This window comes from Podarcis tiliguerta (assembly GCF_965153285.1).
Source record: "Podarcis tiliguerta genome assembly, chromosome: 12".
NCBI lineage: Eukaryota > Metazoa > Chordata > Lepidosauria > Squamata > Lacertidae > Podarcis > Podarcis tiliguerta.
In genome coordinates this window covers 51,966,530-51,984,556 of record NC_139545.1, presented here as the reverse complement: position 1 = coordinate 51,984,556, position 18,027 = coordinate 51,966,530, and the positions used below count along the sequence as shown (strand labels likewise).

Sequence of the window (18,027 nt, the reverse complement as noted above, 5' to 3'; positions counted from 1 at the left end):
GAAGCAGGAATAGTGGTAGCCCTTGGTCTCCTTGATTGTAATGTCTTCTTCACCTCCAAATAACCATGTTCAGATGACAAGGAGTTCAGTGCAGCAGTGGATTAGCATAGTGGGCAATTGAGCCCCATTGATGTTGCCCCACTCTTTCCCTACCCCTTCTGATCATGGATTCCTTTTTCTCTCTTTTTTGCCATACACCACAAATGTAGTTATGGCCACTGAAAGGATCAAGGAGACAGGTGGTCGGTTTCACTCATCCAAGCAGCCTGTCCACATCCTCAGAGGTAACAGCTTGGAACTGATCCCACACAACTTGACCAGACAGGACTCTAGCACTCTCCCACCCCCGGCCCTGCTCCCACAGTGGAGTCTACCTCTTTCCAAATCTGAGCGACTTTATCTGCAAAAAAAACTTTGCAAAATCATTGCAGGAGATCTTGGGGCCCTTACCGGGCTCCGGTGGTGCAGGTGGTTCCGTTAAATTGTGAACCACCTGAAAGAGTCCCTGCTGTTGTTTTCTGCAGATGCAATAGAGGTGGTGAAGAAGGTCGTCTTCGCCGTTGTCATCGCCACTTGGCAGGCTCGACATTGAGCTTTAACCTGTGTCCGGTTAGATTCAGAATGAGTTTTCCACCACCGGCACTCTAGCCGTCTCAGCGATTGTTTCATTGCCCCCAGCTCTGGGGAAAAGCATTGTGCTGGTCCCATGGGTTGCCCGAGAGGCAAGGTCCAAGTCCGGTCCACGGTCAAAAGTGCAATGTGGAGGCAGTCCGTAGTAGCTGAAGCTGGGTGCAGGGCAGGGAGTCAGGTGAAGTCAGGAACAGGCTTGCAAGCAGGGAGCCAGGGCGGGTCAGGAGCTCTGGCAGGAAAGCAGGACAGGGCTCAGGCAGGAACTAGCAACCAACAATGTTGCTCCTGCAACTTGGGACTGGGGCTGGCCAGCTTTTATCTGCCCCGAGGCATAGGGCGGCCCCAATCCTCTGGTGACTCGCCTCTCTTGGCCTGGAGATGAGCACTCCTCCTGGGGGTTCCCTCCGCCTCTCTGCCCTGAGCCTCTGCAGCTCAGGAGAGGCTGGAGGGTTACCGGACCCAGAGGCAACCTCAGCTTCCTCTGATGGGGCTGAGAGTGGAGCACCTGCAGGCAATGGGTCCTCCATCACCTCAGGAGCCAGAGCAGACTCAGCTGATGCCTGTACCTGAGGATCCAGCACAGGTGAGGACCCTTCAGGCTCATGCCCCAGTCCCTGCTCAGCTGGTTCTGCGCAGGCTGGGATCCCTCAGGTTCAGCATCCAAGTCCGAATCCCAGGCCATCACAACCATGGTGCTGTCCAGGCTCCATGCAATTGGAGAAGGTGATTCAGAGCCAGACAGTCAATAGCCCTGGTTAACTCCGCATTCCAGTCGGCCACCAGGGAATCAGCTGAAAGGCCATCAACATGGGATAAAGGATCCCCTACCACTGTCTGGAAACCATGTGGATCCATTAAGTGGCGGGTGTGGACTGCTAATAAAACTGAGTTACATTGGTAGCATAATGACAGCAAGTGAGATGTGCAACGAAATCTGTAGCAGGAGTGTTGCCACTCAGGTTTTCTCCCTCCTTCAAGAATGCTGTAAGGAGCTTAAAGCATTCTGCTCCTATTTTTTGTTTTCCGGCAGACTCAAAATTCTGTGGCTGCTGAATTGAGCTCTTTGGGGTTTCTCTACCATCCTCCCTTTAGGTTTGTTTGTCTATTTGCCCCTTTTGGCTCTGTTTCCGTTGGCACACACCACCTGCGTTTTGCGATTAGAAGGAGCAATGCTAAAATCGCTGTTGGGTATGGATGTCTGTCAGAAAGCTAATGCTTTCCGCAGCCATTTTGAGCTTGTACTGGGGAAAGCAGGGATTTCTCAAAACAATAGCAGTCACGGTGGGCAAAGATCCCTAAAAGATTGGGGCAAGTTGCAACCGGTCAAAGTAGGGTGACAGTGTTGTCTAGTATAAGGCAGATTTATATGTTCATAGGAAGCCAAACTTCCCCATCCTTGCTGGAGGAATTCCTGCTTGTTGGATGGGGAATTCAGACTTACAACAGCTGTTGCAGGCTGCGGGTGAAGATCTGCTCTGTGTAGCTTAATGTTTCTTAAAAATAAAATCCCTGTATATTACAGCTTGCACAGCAAGGGCAAACTTGTGCCTAGAAGGGAAGAAAGTTCTCTGGAAGGTTAAAAGTGCACAGGACAAGTTTTGCCCAGGAGTTTTTGCACAGGAGGGTCAAAGGCTCATCCTGGAATCCTGGAGATTAAGATTAAGAAATTGTCCCATTTTCTGTGGATTATTTTTTTTTTTTTTATGTGCACTGTTTAGAAATGCAATTAAATGGAGTTCTATAGAAATGCCAGGAAGGAAGGAAGAGAAAGAAAGAAAGAGGCTGGAACACTTTAAGAGAGTTGGAGCACTGGAAAATATTAGAGAGCACAACTGGGCACTGTAGGAAGAAGGAACTAGGAAAATACCATGAAGGGAAACAAAAGCTGAACTGAGGGATAAAAATTATTAAGTATTGGCTTGATTAGGGAAACAGTCTATAATAGTTCTAGATGACTACATTTATTTCTCTTTGTTTTTAAAAAATTGCTCTTATGGGTAACGGGCTCCAGCCCGTTTTTTAACTCTAAAATCATTTCTTCAGAATTTGTTTATCTTGTTGCTTTACTATATATAAAAGCACAATTTGTGGGGGTTGGGGAGGGGGAGATGTTTTGAAGTCTCACTGTATACCTTGCAGCTAAGCACCACACTTCTCTAGCCAGTATTGAGATTGGGTTGGGCCACTTAAAGTCCAGCATGTTAGCAGGCAGTTCATTCCACTTCCTGCCTTTCCATCCTAAACTCTCAAGTAGGAGTCATGTTCCCAAATACCGTATTTTCTGGCGTATAAGACAACTGGGTGTATAAGACGACCCCCAACTTTTCCAGTTAAAATATAGAGTTTGGGATATACTCGCCGTATAAGACTACCCCTCTCCAACGCACACCAAATAAAAATTTAAAAAACCAGTCTCTAGTCTGGCTCGGAAATCCACTCCACTTCCCAGTGGCCGGGGGGCATGTGGCTGGGTCCGTTTAAACAGAGGAGCGAGCCGGAGGGCTTCCTCTTTGGCTTGCTTCCTCAATCACTAGGACATTGCTGAACTTCGCTCGCTTATTGCTTTTGTCGGACCTGCTGAAGCATTTGGGGGGGGGGGATTTTTTACTGCTTTTGTTGAGCTGCTCTCATGGAATTTGCTAGTGGTCTACTACTGGGAGCTGTTAAGGTCGTTCTGTTGCTGGTGATTGGGGGGGGGGGGGCTTCTGGGGCCAACTTTCAAGCATATTTCTCCTCCATCTAGAGAGCTTGGTGTCCTCTGATTTCATTTGCTGTCGTTTTGTCCTTTGGTGAGGAGTTGCTGCAGGAGCTGCTGCTGTAGCCGGCGTATAAGACGACCCCCGACTTCCGAGAAGATTTTCCTGGGTTAAAAAGTAGTCTTATACGCCAGAAAATACAGTACTTTCTTTTCCAGATGTTTTTGATGCCTCTGAGCAGCAGAAAACGTACAAAATACCTACCGATTACCTGTTCCTGTTGGGAACATTTGTGTTCCCTGGCTCAAGGAAAACGGCAAAGCGGTTCCTTTTGGGGTTGGTTTCATCCCAATCCTTAAACCATCGCAACACTTCAGCCAAAATGTCAGCCTGTTCTCAACAGCGAATGACTTTATCCTAAAAATGTATTACCACACCGTGCCAGTAATGTCACTGATGTGGGGGGTTTGTTACACAGCAAAATTTTTAGAATGTGCTCAGGGTGGATTCGTATCTCGAGGCTCAGAAAAAATCCCTGAGACTTCGTTCTGTCTCTCTCAAATTCAGTGTTCCATACAGAGCTCCTAATATTGATTCTGGCTCTGCGGAATCAGCACAACCTTTCCCCAGCCTCGTGTGTGCCAAAGACTTTTCTGCCTTTTGGGGTCTCTCTTTAACAAAATCCATTCGAGCTTTGCACCGTATAAGGAAATCTACAATCTAATCTGTTTCAGTATCATGTCTTTCCCCTGCAAAGCAGAGCAAACTGTACGATAAGGAATCCGCCAGTTTCTTGAAAGGTTATCAGGAGTTCCTTGCTGCGAAGATTAGCAAAGGTGGACATATTACACGGGGGACTCAGCTACATTAGACAAGAAACAGCGTTTTGAAGGTGTTATAAGCATGCAACACCAGATGGCGCCAGAGAGCAAAACAAAATTCTAAGCGATTTTCCATAGCGGTTTTTTCCCTTCTTTTGTTATAACAATTTAATATCTGGCTTATTTATAGTGTGTGTGGGGGGGGGGGTCTGTGTGTAGATCTACCCAGGATCAGAGCATGCATGGCAGTGTGCAGTCACAAGGGAATCTTGGGTGATATTTTAGAGAGCAGGCCTGCCGGCGGGGCTCATTACTTACATCGTAGGAGCCTACACAACACAAAACACTGTTGCTGCATGTAGGTTTTATTTTATTTCTTTTTTATCTTATATTTTGGAAATGTACACCCACATTTTTTTTTGGGGGGGGGCCTGTAATGGTTCTAGGGATTGCTTGTGCGTAAGTTGCCTTTACTCATGGGTAGGTTGCCTGGTTGAACCCTTTCTGACAGGACAGCCTGTATTCCGTGGCTGCCTCAGTCGCTGGCAGAATCCGTCAATGGGCGTTTCTTAAACCGCTTCCAACATAAAAGCTGCTTGACGCCCGGTCTCTTCCCCCGTTGCCTGCGCGAAAGCTTTCTGCGCAGGGTGGGTGTGGGCAAAGGAGCACTTGTCCCCTCTCCGCTGGTCTCCTGCGAAGAGTCCTGGAGCCACCTCTTCGCTTCCTCTATCTCCTCCCCTTCTCCACTGGTGTTACACTGATTTCCTTCCCCAGCGTATGGGCTATCCCTCCTCCTACTAGGACCCTCTCCACCATCATCCGGGAGCCCTCTCACCGCCTCCCGCTCCGATGGCAGTTCCCTGACAGCCCCCAAGAGATTAGGGCCCTAAGCTATAGCTTGTTTAGCTTATACGTAAATCCGGCACTGCCCCCATGTGTGGGGCACTCTGGTGCACGGCACTCTCCATGGCGCCCGGCCTCCTCCCCACACCCCATTGCAATCACATGTTTTAATGATCTGTGTCATTGCCAGAACAGAGTCATTTGGGCAGGCGCTGGCTATGCCTGCCATAGAAATTCAGGAGCTATGTATTTCGGACTTGGGCAGAAATATCGGTGGTCTTGATCTGCCCCTTCCTATTGATTTCAAAGGGAGGAGGGAGAGATGTATCTTTTTGACTCGCTTCCCAGTGGAAAATCGGCAGGATGTAGAAGTGCTAGGCTTCTCCCGATTTGCACTCGCTGCTTTTTAATGAGAGATGCTTGCAACTCAAATGGATTTTGATAATGGATTTGTGAATTCCAGGGCACTTGAGCTCTGTCTCATGTGGAATTGCTTCTTACGTCAAGGACCCACTTCCGTCCCAGTTGCTTATTTAAGCATCAAGATTTATTTTATTTTTTTAAGGCTGGGAAGTATGCACACCAAAAATACGTAAAGGAGACCAAAAAATGCACAATTGCTCAGTTTGCGCTCAGGTTCTTCCATGTTGTTTAGTCGTTTAGTCGTGTCCGACTCTTCGTGACCCCCTGGACCAGAGCACGCCAGGCACTCCTGTCTTCCACTGCCTCCCGCAGTTTGGTCAAACTCATGCTGGTAGCTTCGAGAACACTGTCCTACCATCTTGTCCTCTGTCGTCCCCTTCTCCTTGTGCCCTCCATCTTTCCCAACATCAGGGTCTTTTCCAGGGAGTCTTCTCTTCTCATGAGGTGGCCAAAGTATTGGAGCCTCAGCTTCACGATCTGTCCTTCCAGTGAGCGCTTAGGGCTGATTTCCTTCAGAATGGATAGGTTTGATCTTCTTACAGTCTATGGGACTCTCAAGAGTCTTCTCCAGCACCATAATTCAAAAGCATCCATTCTCCAACGATCAGCCTTCTTTATGGTCCAGCTTTCACTTCCATACATCACTACTGGGAAAACCATGGCTTTTACTATACGGACCTTTGTTGGCAAGGTGATGTCTCTGCTTTTTAAGATGCTGTCTAGGTTTGCCATCACCTTTCTCCCAAGGAGCAGGCGTCTTTTAATTTCGTGGCTGCTGTCACCATCTGCAGTGATCATGGAGCCCAAGAAAGTAAAATCTCTCGCTGCCTCCATTTATTCCCCTTCTATTTGCCAGGAGGTGATGGGACCAGTGGCCATGATCTAAGTTTTTTTGATGTTGAGTTTCAGACCATATTTTGTGCTCTCTTTCACCCTCATTAAGAGGTTCTTTAATTCCTCCTCACTTTCTGCCATCAAGGTTGTGTCATCTGCATATCTGAGGTTGTGAGGTTCTTCCATAAGCTATACATAATCGGCTGTGGGATAATTCATTTTGATTGGATTTATATTCCACCTTTTTCTTCACGGAGCTCAGGATAGCATGCATGGTTCTGTCCCTCCTCATTTAATTCCCACAGTTAGGTAGGTTAGGTTGAGAGGCAGTGACTGGCCCAAGGTCACCGGTCATCATCATGGGCATGTGAGAATTTGAACCCTGGTCTCCCAGGTCCTATTTCAACACTCTAACCACTACACCACACTGGGTAATGCATTGGATTCTGTTGTTTATGCGGCGCTTAAGCTCGTTTCTTCACTGTAATTAGCCCAGCCCTGTCCTTTGTCCCTGTAGGTGCATAAAATATGTGCATCGTCAAAGGCAAAGTGATCTATTGGCCAATATGCCTAGAATATGTGCAAGATGGAGAATGGAAATCCGGTTTGCTGCTAGGTTAAGGTTTCCTTCCTCAAAACATGATTACTCACAAACATAAATCAATAAAGATATTATTTTGAAATTAAAACTCACCCACTCTCCCTAAGATCCACAGCCAAACCTTAGAATGCTTAATGCAGTGAGTGGAGGAAGGGGAGGGAAACTCTGGTGGGTCGGAGGAGACAGGAAGGGTGTTTGTGACCAGGAGAACTATTATTATTATTATTATTATTATTATTATTATTATTATTATTACCCTGCCCATCTGGCTGGGTTTCCCTAGCCACTCTGGGTGGCTCCCAACAGAATAATAACAAGAAGATAAAACATCAAACATTTAAAACTTCTCTAAACAGGGCTGCTTTCAGATGTCTTCTTAATGTGAGAATGCATTTGTTGCACAATGTATGCAATGTGTACATTGCATTGTGCACACATTGTGTCCCTATAATGCATGCTTATGACATTGTAATTGTTTTTAAAGCATGTTTTAACATAACTGGGTGGCGAAAAGCTCAAGTCAGGTCAAGGTGAAGAGTGAGACAGGAATCAGGGAGGGGGAAAGCTCTGTGTGGGTTAGACTGAAACTGAGATTCCTATAGAAGAAGAAGAAGAGTTTGGATTTGATATCCCGCTTTATCACTACCCTAAGGAGTCTCAAAGTGGCTAACATTCTCCTTTCCCTTCCTCCCCCACAACAAACACTCTGTGAGGTGAGTGAGGCTGAGAGACTTCAGAGAAGTGTGACTGGCCCAAGGTCACCAAGCAGCTGCATGTGGAGGAGCGGGGAAGTGAACCCAGTTCACCAGATTACGAGACTACCGCTCTTAACCACTACACCACACTGCTATCCCTTTTGCAAAAGTCGTTATAAAGGATGCACAATATTTACTACGCCCAATGAATCATCTCTATATGCTGTCTAGGTTTGTCCTTGCTTTTCTCCCAAGAAGCAGGCGTCTTTTAATTTCATGGCTGCTGTCACCATCTGCGGTGATCATGGAGCCCAAGAAAGTAAAATCTCTCACTGCCTCCATTTCTTCCCCTTCTATTTGCCAGGAAGTGATGGGACCAGTGACCATGATCTTAGGTTGTTGTTTTTTTATGTTGAGCTTCAAACCATATTTGGCGCTTGCCTCTTTCACCCTCAATAAAAGGTTCTTTAATTCCTCCTCACTTTCTGCCATCAAGGTTGTATCATCTGCATATCTGAGGTTGTTGTTTCTTCCAGCAATCTTAATTCCGGCTTGGGATTCATAAAGCCCAGCCTTTCGCATGGGTACAAATGCCAAAAAAAAACAAAAACAAAAAAGTTGCAGAATTACTCTTACAAACACAAGGTAAATCTTCTGAGATATAATAGTGAAGTATTTCTCCAGTTTTATATCACAAGAAAAGAAACGGAGAAGGAATTAGAAGCTATTGGAAGGAAACACCTATGTAGTGGTGATATTTAACTAATTAACGATTTAATCTCTTTGAGCCGCACACCTTCCACAAAAGAATTTTTTTTTAAATGCGCTCTGGGAGGACCAGAGCAGAACATATTAAAAACAATCTAACAAAGAAAATGAACCAATAAAACCACCAGCAGCAGAACAAAGCACAACAACGTTGCTTCGGAGCCAGCCTAAATAATTCAGTCGAAGTTTTTAAAAAGGTCTGGGGAAATGAAAAAGGAAAAGAAGTTTCGGCTGCTGCCCAAATCTGGTGATGGGGGAAAGAAGGATAGGGAAGAAGGGAAGAAGAAAACAAGAAAAGAGAAAAACCTTTACAACTCTGTTCCTCGGGAGAGGCTGAAAATGTTGGCCATTGAAACCCAGGGCACTTCCAAATGAAGCTTTTAATATTTGACATTTTAGTGTGTTTTATATGTGCTGGAAGCCACCTAGAGTAAGTAGAGTATCAATAAAATAAAATATAATAGCAACAGCAACAGCAATATTTATTATTATTATTATTATTATTATTAGCATACATTCTGATTGGTTTGCAGGGCGATTACACAATGTGGGCTATTTGGTGAGCATGCATTCTGATCTGTGACGTTGCATCAAAGGAAACACACCATTTCCCCCTGCATTTCCTGGTCACTTTCCTTCCTGCAAAACATCCAATTTTTTTCAGGGGGGGGGGGGTAAATGGACTTGTGGTATGAGACGTCCTGATCCGTTGCAATGGTGCAACCCGATTTTATTCATTTATAATAGTATTTATATCTTGCCAGTTCATGCAATACAGCATGGCAGTACGCTACAATATATACATGATGACTGGCTAATAAATACATAACAATCTAAACATCTGCAAAGGTCTGTCAGCTTTAACAAGTCTTCGAAAGATGCCTGAAAGTCGGAAGCAAAGGGGCCTGTTGCAAATCTGCTGGAAAACTGTTACACAGAATAGGACTGGCAATGTGAGTGAGTGAGTGAGTGAGTAAATTTTTATTTGCGTCAGCCATCGGCCATAGCAATAAAACAACAACACGATATACAGAGAATAAAAATAAAAAGTCAATTATATAAAATACATTTCTGGGTTTTGAATCAGTAGTCAAATAGTGGATCTTAGGCTGATTGCCCCAGCTAAAAACCTTGCAACCTTTGCTGTCACCTGCTCATCTTGATCTGCCAAGAGAAAGGGCACTGCGACAGTGGCTGGGCAACCCGGAATGGACAATAAAAGAGCGGTGATAATCTCATTCCTCAAGTCTTTATGAAAAGTGCAAGCCAGAAGGGCATGCGCCACCAATTCGGTACTGCCATCTCCACAGGGATATACAGTCATACCTCAGGTTACAGACGCTTCAGGTTGCATTTTTTTGGGTTGCGGACCGCCGAAACCCAAAAGTACCAGAATGTGTTACTTCCAGGTTTCGACGACTGCGCATGTGCAGAAGTGCTATATCATGCTTTGCACATGCGCAGACGTGCCGAATTGCAACCCCCGCACGCGCAGATGCGCCGCTGGGGATTGTGGATGCTGTGGGGTGCAAACATGCATGGATCACGTTCGCAACCCGAACATCCACTGTAAGCTTTTCTCATGTGGAATCTGTTGGAATCGTCCCTCGAGTACAGCCAAGGCCAATACATTCAATCTTGCAAGAGTAAAAGCAAGTCCATGTTTTAGAATTGTTTAAACTAGAGGGGAGGCTAGTCCAGCCTTCGTAACACATGGGACAATGAGCCTCTTGGGCTTGCTGGTCGGAAGGTCGGCGGTTTGAATCCCCATGACGGAGTGAGCTCCTGTTGCTCGGTCCCAGCTCCTGCCATCCTAGCAGTTTGAAAGCACACCAGTACAAGCAGATAAATAGGTACCGTTGCGGTGGGAATGTAAACAGTGCTTCCATGCACTCTGGCATTCGTCATGGTCCCCTGTGCGCCAGTAGTGGTTTAGTCCTGCTGGCCACATGACCCGGAAAGCTGTCTGTGGACAAATGCCTGCTCCCTCGGCCTGAAAGCAAGATGAGCGCATTAACCTCATAGTTGCCTTTGACTGGACTTAACTGTCCAGGGGTCCTTTACCTTTTACCTTTTTTTACCTATGGCTTGTCTTATCATTCCACTTTTTCTTTTCACCTTGTTGCAATATTTCTGTCTCTCTGTGTGTATATATTTCTATGTTGTGCGTTGCTTGATTTCGATTCGGCACCCAGACATATCATTATTTTTTAGCCCAGGGCAGTGAACATGGCAGTTTTCACCTTTGCTGCAGCTTTCGGTGCAAATCATGTTTTCAATTTGTGTTTTTTTAGAATAATTTAAAAAATCCAGTGCATCTGAAGCTGCAAGGAGCTTTTGGGGAAAAAAACAGGTTCTCTCCTGTTGGATAATTTTGCAAAACCTAATTGGAATGAAGCTTCTAATGCCCCCAGGCTGTGCTGTTGCAAACACACACACAGAGGCACACACAAATGTGTGTGTGCACACAGTCAGAGAGAGATAGAGCTGCAGCAGCCCTTGGAATGTAATTTTTGAGCTCCAATACGCGGTGGGTGTTGAAAAGACCTTCGATATTGTGGAGTGTGAAAGTTCGGGGAAATAATATCTCGGAGCCATTCTCCACCTCATTAAGACACTGATGTGGCGCTCTTTATGCAAAATGTTTAGCAACTGGAAAATGAGGAATGAAGCAGCCTTGCACAAGCCATTAATTCTGAAGCGGTTTCACAGTAGTCTTCTTAAAGTGCAGAGAATTATTCCGGAGCCAACGGTTTGCAGATTGCAGCCTATCCCAGCAATTCTTCATTTGCATACTGCAAGAGATTTGCTAGCATGCCATAAGAAGTGAACAAATCAAAATTCTCCTGCGAGGCCGAAAACTCCCACTCACAAAGGGATGTTCTGACCTCCTTATATTAAGCCTGATTCGTTTGTCTGTCTGTTTGTTTATTAAACTTAATTTTATTGTTATAATTAATTTCATTTCTACGCCGCTTCATATTTTAAAGGGGGGAAATCTCAGAGTGGTTCACAACTCATGAAAACACCACATTAAACAATCCAGAATAATAATAAAGATTCAAGCTTCAAGGAGAATATTTCAGATCCTTCTCTAACTGACATTTTGCTTTCCCCATATTATTTACCTACTTGATTTATAGAGCTGCTCCACAGCAGAAGTACTCTAGGAAGGCAGTGGGGTGTAGTGGTTAGAGTGCCAGAGAGACCCATGGTTCAAATTCCCACTCAGTCATGAAGCTCCCTGGGTGACCTTGGAGATGCAAAAAAGAGGAGGGGTCATACTAAAATATGTGGTGGACATGTGTAAAGGTAAAGGTAAAGGGACCCCTGACCATTAGGTCCAGTCGTGGCCGACTCTGGGGTTGCGGCGCTCATCTTGCTTTATTGGCCGAGGGAGCCGGCATACAGCTTCCGGGTCATGTGGCCAGCATGACTAAGCCGCTTCTGGTGAAGCAGAGCAGCGCACGGAAACGTCGTTTACCTTCCCTCCGGAGCGTTACCTATTTATCTACTTGCACTTTGACGTACTAGGTTGGCAGGAGCAGGGCCTCATCAAACCTAAATCCAGCTCTGATCTCCCACCAGGAATGGGTGCTCCGTAGACCATTTCCACCAGAGAGATGGAATTTGGCCCCCAGTCAAAATGATTCGCAGAAACCCATGAACACTGGACATGAAGCCTCAGTCCCGGTGTCTGTTGAGAACGCCACTCTGCCAGCAGAATTTAGAAGAAGGAGAGAGTCGGAATCCTTGCTGAGCTGCTGCAAATCACTCTGATCCAGTGGATCCCGGTCTAATTTTTTCCCCCAAATCTTGACATAGGAATGCAGGGGGGGAGTGTGAAGATTCTGCAGTCTTATTTAATATTCTAATCCTTAATATTTACTACCACCTATTCTTTTTCTGGATGCGGGATGCGGGTGGCGCTGTGGGTTAAAGCCTCAGTGCCTAGGGCTTGCTGATCGAAAGGTCGGCGGTTCGAATCCCCGCGGCGGGGTGAGCTCCCGCTGTTCGGTCCCAGCGCCTGCCAACCTAGCAGTTCGAAAGCACCCCCGGGGGCAAGTAGATAAATAGGGACCGCTTACTAGTGGGAAGGTAAACGGCGTTTCCGTGTGCAGCTCTGGCTCGCCAGAGCAGCGATGTCACGCTGGCCATGTGACCCAGAAGTGTCTTCGGACAGCGCTGGCCCCCGGCCCGTACGGGCAGGGGTACCTTTACCTTTATTTTTTTCTGTCCCTAAGCCTATTTGTTACTTCCAATAATTTTCTAATTATCTTATATCACAATATTTAGCTAAATATTCTTTAAATTTCTTCTGGCCTTTGCCTCTTTAGGAGCATCCGATGCCTTCGGAATATTATCCACTGGAATCTGATCACCACCTTCATCCTGAGGAATGTGATGTGGTTCTTGCTGCAGATGATAGATCACGACATCCACGAAAACAACGAGGTACTTAATCGTCATCATCATAGAATTAAGCATCTTGCAGTTGGCAATGCAGGGTTACAGACCAACCAAAGCAGTAGAAATTGAAAAACATCTCCTGGTCTGCCCCGCAGAGGACCTTAAGGTCCATGAATAAACATAGTTTAGAGGTCCCGGGCCCTAAGGAAGTCAGATTATCCTCTCCACCAGGGCCAGGGCCTTCTCAGTGATGGCTCCGACCTGGTGGAATGCTCTGTCCCATGAGACCAGGGCCCTGCAGGATTTAACTTCCTTCCGCAGGGCCTGTAAGACAGAGCTATTCTGCCTGGCTTTCAATTTGAACTTAGCCTGATCTTTTATTCCCCTTCCTTCCCTCCCCCTCCCCTTTTATGAAGATTACCCGCTCTGGGATCCCACAGCTAATTCTCCCCTGGTCTCCTCGCTGGCCCAAATAGGACTAATTTAGCCAGCTAGCCCTGGTGACCATCTAATGTTCATTGGATGGATTTTCCCTCCTAAGTTGATTTCTGAATTTTGAATTTATTGTTATCCACGTTTTATACTGTATTTTATGCTGTTTTTTTGTTGTTGCATCAATTAAGTGTTTTAAATTGGTTGTTAGCCACCCTGAGCCCGGTTTTCTGAACTGGGAAGGGCGGGGTTTTTTTAGTTAGTTAGTTAGTTAGTTAGTTAGTTAGTTAGTTAGTTGGTTAGTTATTATTTCCTTCCTGCGTTAGAGGCTGTGTTTGCTATGCAATCCTTACAGTGTTCCAGGCTGACTTTTGGGGGGCCAGGTGATGCTCTAGTCTGCAACAGGGTGGGAGCTGGGTACCACACATACCAGGTGGTCTCCTGCACAGCCGTACCACCTGGTTGGCCCAGAGGGATGCTTGTAAGCTGGAAAGGGTGGAGCGCTCATGATGCAAGGATGCTGAAAACTCATTTTGAAACGATCCGTGCTGAAAAGAAGCAGGGAAAGTGATGCTTTCAGGCACAGCGAATTCAAAGTGGGAGGCTGGATGGATGGGGACCCAGTAGTTGAATGCTGGCAAGACAAAGGCCTTGCGGGCAGGTGGTTCCTAGGTCTTCAGCTGGGATAGCTCAGTTGGTAGAGCGTGAGACTCTTGATCTCAGGGTGGTCGGTTTGAGTCCCACGTTGGGGCAAAAGACTCCTGGATTGCAGGGGTTTGGACTTAGATGGGCATCACGACCCCTTCCAACTCTACAGTATTATGGTTCCATGAAGCCTTTCCCAGCCTAGTAGGGTGGCTGTTTGAGACAGGGTAGTGCTCACATTTACAGAGCTGGTGTGACATTTGGGGATACACCTGGGTGTATGATAATAATAATAATAATAATAATAATAATAATAATAATAATAATAATATTCTGCCTGTCTGGCTGGGTTTCCTCAGCCACTCTGGGCGGCTCCCAACAGAATATCAAAAACATGATAAAACATCAAACATTAAAATCTTCCCTAAGCAGAACCAGTGTGGTGTAGTGGTTAAGAGCAGTGAACTCGTAATCTGGTGAACCAGGTTCGCGTCTCCGCTCCTCCACATGCAGCTGCTGGGTGACCTTGAGCTAGTCACACTTCTCTGACGTCTCTCAGCCCCACTCACCTCATAGAGTGTTTGTTGTGGGGGAGGAAGGGAAAGGAGAATGTTAGCCGCTTTGAGACTCCTTCGGGTAGTGATAAAGCAGGATATCAAATCCAAACTCCACCTCCTCCTCCTCCTCCTCTTCTTTTTCTTCTTCTTCAGATGTCTTCTAAAAGTCAGATAGTGGTTTATTTTCTTGACATCTGATGGGAGGGCATTCCACAGGGCAGGCGCCACTACTGAGAAGGCCCTCTGCCTGGTTCCCTGTAACCTCACTTCTTGCAGAGAGGGAACCTCCAGAAGGCCCTCGGAGCTGGACCTCAGTGTTTGGGCTGAACAATGGGGGTGGAGACGCTCCTTCAGGTCTACTGGACTAAGGTCTAGGGCTTTAAAGGTCAGCACCAATACTTTGAATTGTGCTCGGAAACGTACTGGGAGACAATGTAGGTCTTTCAGGACCAGTGTTATGTGGTCTCGGTGGCCACTCCCAGTCACCAGTCTAGCTGCTGCATTCTGGATTAATTGTAGTTTCCGGGTCACCTTCAAAGGTAGCCCCACGTAGAGCGCATTGCAGTAGTCCAAGTGGGAGATAACCAGAGCATGCACCACTCTGGCCAGACAGTCTGCAGGCTGCTAGGGTCTCAGCTTAAGTGGTCACAGTAGCTATGCATGCCATCTTCCAGCTTGGGCTGCTGCCCCAGAGGCCATTGTTGGACAGGGATGACCTGACCACAGTGATCTGTGCATTGTCAGCATCAAGATTGGCTTGACGTAATGTGTTCCACATGGAGCTGCCCTTAAGGTTGGGTCCAGACACTATGGCTTACCTAGGAAGCAGCCTTATACTGAGACAGACCATTGGTCTATTGAGCTCAGTATTGTCTACACTGCCCTCAGCAGCTCTCCATAGATGATGATGATGATGGTGAGGGTGATGATGATGATGATGATGAAGGTGATGATGATGATGGTGATGGTGATGGTGGTGGTGGTGATGATGATTATGATGGTGATGATGATAATAATAATAATAATAATAATAATAATAATAATAATAATAATAATTTATTATTTATACCCCGCCCATCTGGCTGAGTCCCCCAGCCACTCTGGGCGGCTTCCAATCAAGTGTTAAAAACAATACAGCATTGAATATTAAAAACTTCCCTTAACAGGGCTGCCTTCAGATGTTTTTTAAAAATAGGATAGCTGCTTATTTCCTTCAGAAGGGGTCTCTCCCATCCCTGCCCAGAGATGCAGGGGACTGAAGCTGGAACTTCTGCATGCAGGATACGTCCTCTGCTGCCAGGCTATGGCATTGAGCTATGGAGGGACTCAGAAACATAGCAGGAATGGAATGGACTACCCTGGGAGAGGCTGGCTGGCTGTCTAAGCAGAAGTACTGTGCACTGCAACATTTTGTTGCAGACCCCGCTTGTTTTATATGTACTGAATACACACACACATGCATTTTATTCCCAAAGTTTTAGACCCTGCTATATACACTCCTTTTTTTCTCTCCTCCCAGTAGTCTGATCCTTACAAGAACTTTAAAGTGATTTATGATGCTACACCTCACCCAGGTCTTGATGGTACCTTGAGAAGAAGGAAGGGGAAACAAATTCAATCCATTAATCTTTTCCCCTCCAGAAAAGATCATTCCTATAAATAATCCTTGCCTCTTAGACAGGGCTCAGTCCTAAATAATAGGATTGTGCCAGACCGAATTATAGCCCCTCCTTGTCAACGCCTCAGAATTATGGTTTTCATTCTGCCTTATCTCATCTCTCCTTTCCTTTCGTTATCCTGGACAATGTCCCTCCGGCAAATATTCTGGGCCAGTCCTGGCTCTCCCCCCCCACTCGCAAAGACTCCTGGGAGATGTGGTTTATTAGAGGGGCTGAGAGTTGTTAAGAGAGACCACCACCCTCATCCCCCTCACAGAACTACAGTTCCCAGAGTTGTTTAACAACAAATCCCTCTTCCCAGGGGACTCTGGGAATTGTAGCTCTGTGAGGGGTCTCCTACCAGCTGTCAGCACCCTAGGACCCACGTACCTACGGGACCGCCTCTCCTGGTATGCCCCACAGAGGACCTTAAGGTCCACAAATGACAACACTTTGGAGGCCCCAGGTCTCAAGGTGGTTAGGTTGGTCTCAACTAGGGCCAGGGCCTTTTCAGTAGTGGCCCCGACTTGGTGGAATGCTCTGTCACAAGAGACTAGGGCCCTGCGGGACTTGACATCTTTCCTCAGGGCCTGCAAGACAGAGCTGTTCCGCCTGGCCTTTGGTTTGGACTCAGTCTGACCCTTATGTTTCCCTCCCCTTATGGCTTTGATCTATGGGCTACTTTTAAAATGAGGCTGCATTTTAAATTGCATTTTAACCTGTATTTTAAATTGGGGGTTCCCCCCCCCCCATTATGTTTTTATTGTAATTTTACTGGTATTAGCTGCCCTGAGCCCGGCTCTGGCCAGGGAGGGCGAGGTATAAATTACTATTATTATTATTATTATTAATAATAATAATAATAATAATAATATTAACAAACCACAGCTCCCATGAATCTCTTTGGTGTAAGCCAGACTGCATAAAATGGCGTCCTAGTGCTTTGAATCATAGAACTGTAGAGCTGGAGGGGACCCTGAAGATCATCTAGTCGAACCCAAGAATATGCAGCTGGCCCTTAAGGGAATCGAACCTGCAACCTTGGTGTTATCAGCACCACACTCTAACCAACTGAGCTATCCAGTACGTAGTGCAGCTGGTGTCAAAGCCCATCTGAATATAGCTAGGATGCTAGACTAAGATGGGTCATTGACCTGATTCCCCCAAGCGATTTATTTGCCTCTTAAATGAGTTCCAGGTAAATTGAGAATGAAAATGAACTTACCTACTGATCACCAGAAGCTCATTCTTTGCCTATTAATTGCATGGGCGAGAGAGGGAGGGTGGACTACCCTCACTTATTCCCCCCCCCCCCACCGCATGAAAATCTTTCGTGTTTTGTGCAAATGAAGCCCAGAGTTCGGGTTCCTCAGGGAGACAAGACAAGGCCTCTCTTTTAGCTCAGCTTCATCAGCTGGCTGTATAATTTTATGTCTCTCCAAAAAGGAGAATTGATTAGTACCTGTTTAAGGAATGGTATGTCTAATCACATGCTTCGTGAGCTGTGAGCTTGCGAGTCTGGAGGGATTTAAGCCATTTTCTTCATTTTCTGAAGCGGAAACTTTTTAAAAATAATAATAATAGAGTCATTCAGATATAGGAGCCTAGGCTGTTGCCCTATAACATTTCAGACCGTGGGCCCATCTAACACAGTATAGCATTCCTAGTCCCTTCGGATGGAAAAATCTGCTCCAATATCTGCTCCAAAAATCTGCTCCAATCAGCAATACCTGCTGATTCTCAACAGACAAAGGGTTGGGTGGGTATTATTTCCATTCATTAGGGAGCAGGGAATCAGTGCATTCTCAAAGACCTAGTGCCTCACACCATGATAAATAGGGCAATCCTATATGTGTCTACTCATAAGAAAGTTCCATTGCTTTCAGTGGCGCTTCCCTGAAGGTATATATCAGGCATAGGCAACCTCGGCCTTCCAGATGTTTTGGGACTACAACTCCCATGATCCCTAGCTAACAGGAAAAGTGGTCGGGGATGATGGGAATTGTAGTCCCAA

The 18,027-nt window shown here is 46.1% G+C and overlaps 1 protein-coding gene across 5 annotated transcripts in view; it reads left to right on the top strand.

Moving 5' to 3' along the window:
* CRHR2 (corticotropin releasing hormone receptor 2) overlaps positions 1-18,027 on the top strand; it is a 191,606-nt gene that overhangs the window by 132,139 nt on the left and 41,440 nt on the right. For all 5 annotated transcript variants that reach the window (XM_083406670.1, XM_083406667.1, XM_083406669.1 and 2 more), the window contains one exon: positions 12,649-12,766. In XM_083406670.1, the coding sequence (XP_083262796.1) occupies positions 12,649-12,766 (118 nt within the window). The remainder of the gene's footprint in view (positions 1-12,648; positions 12,767-18,027) is intronic.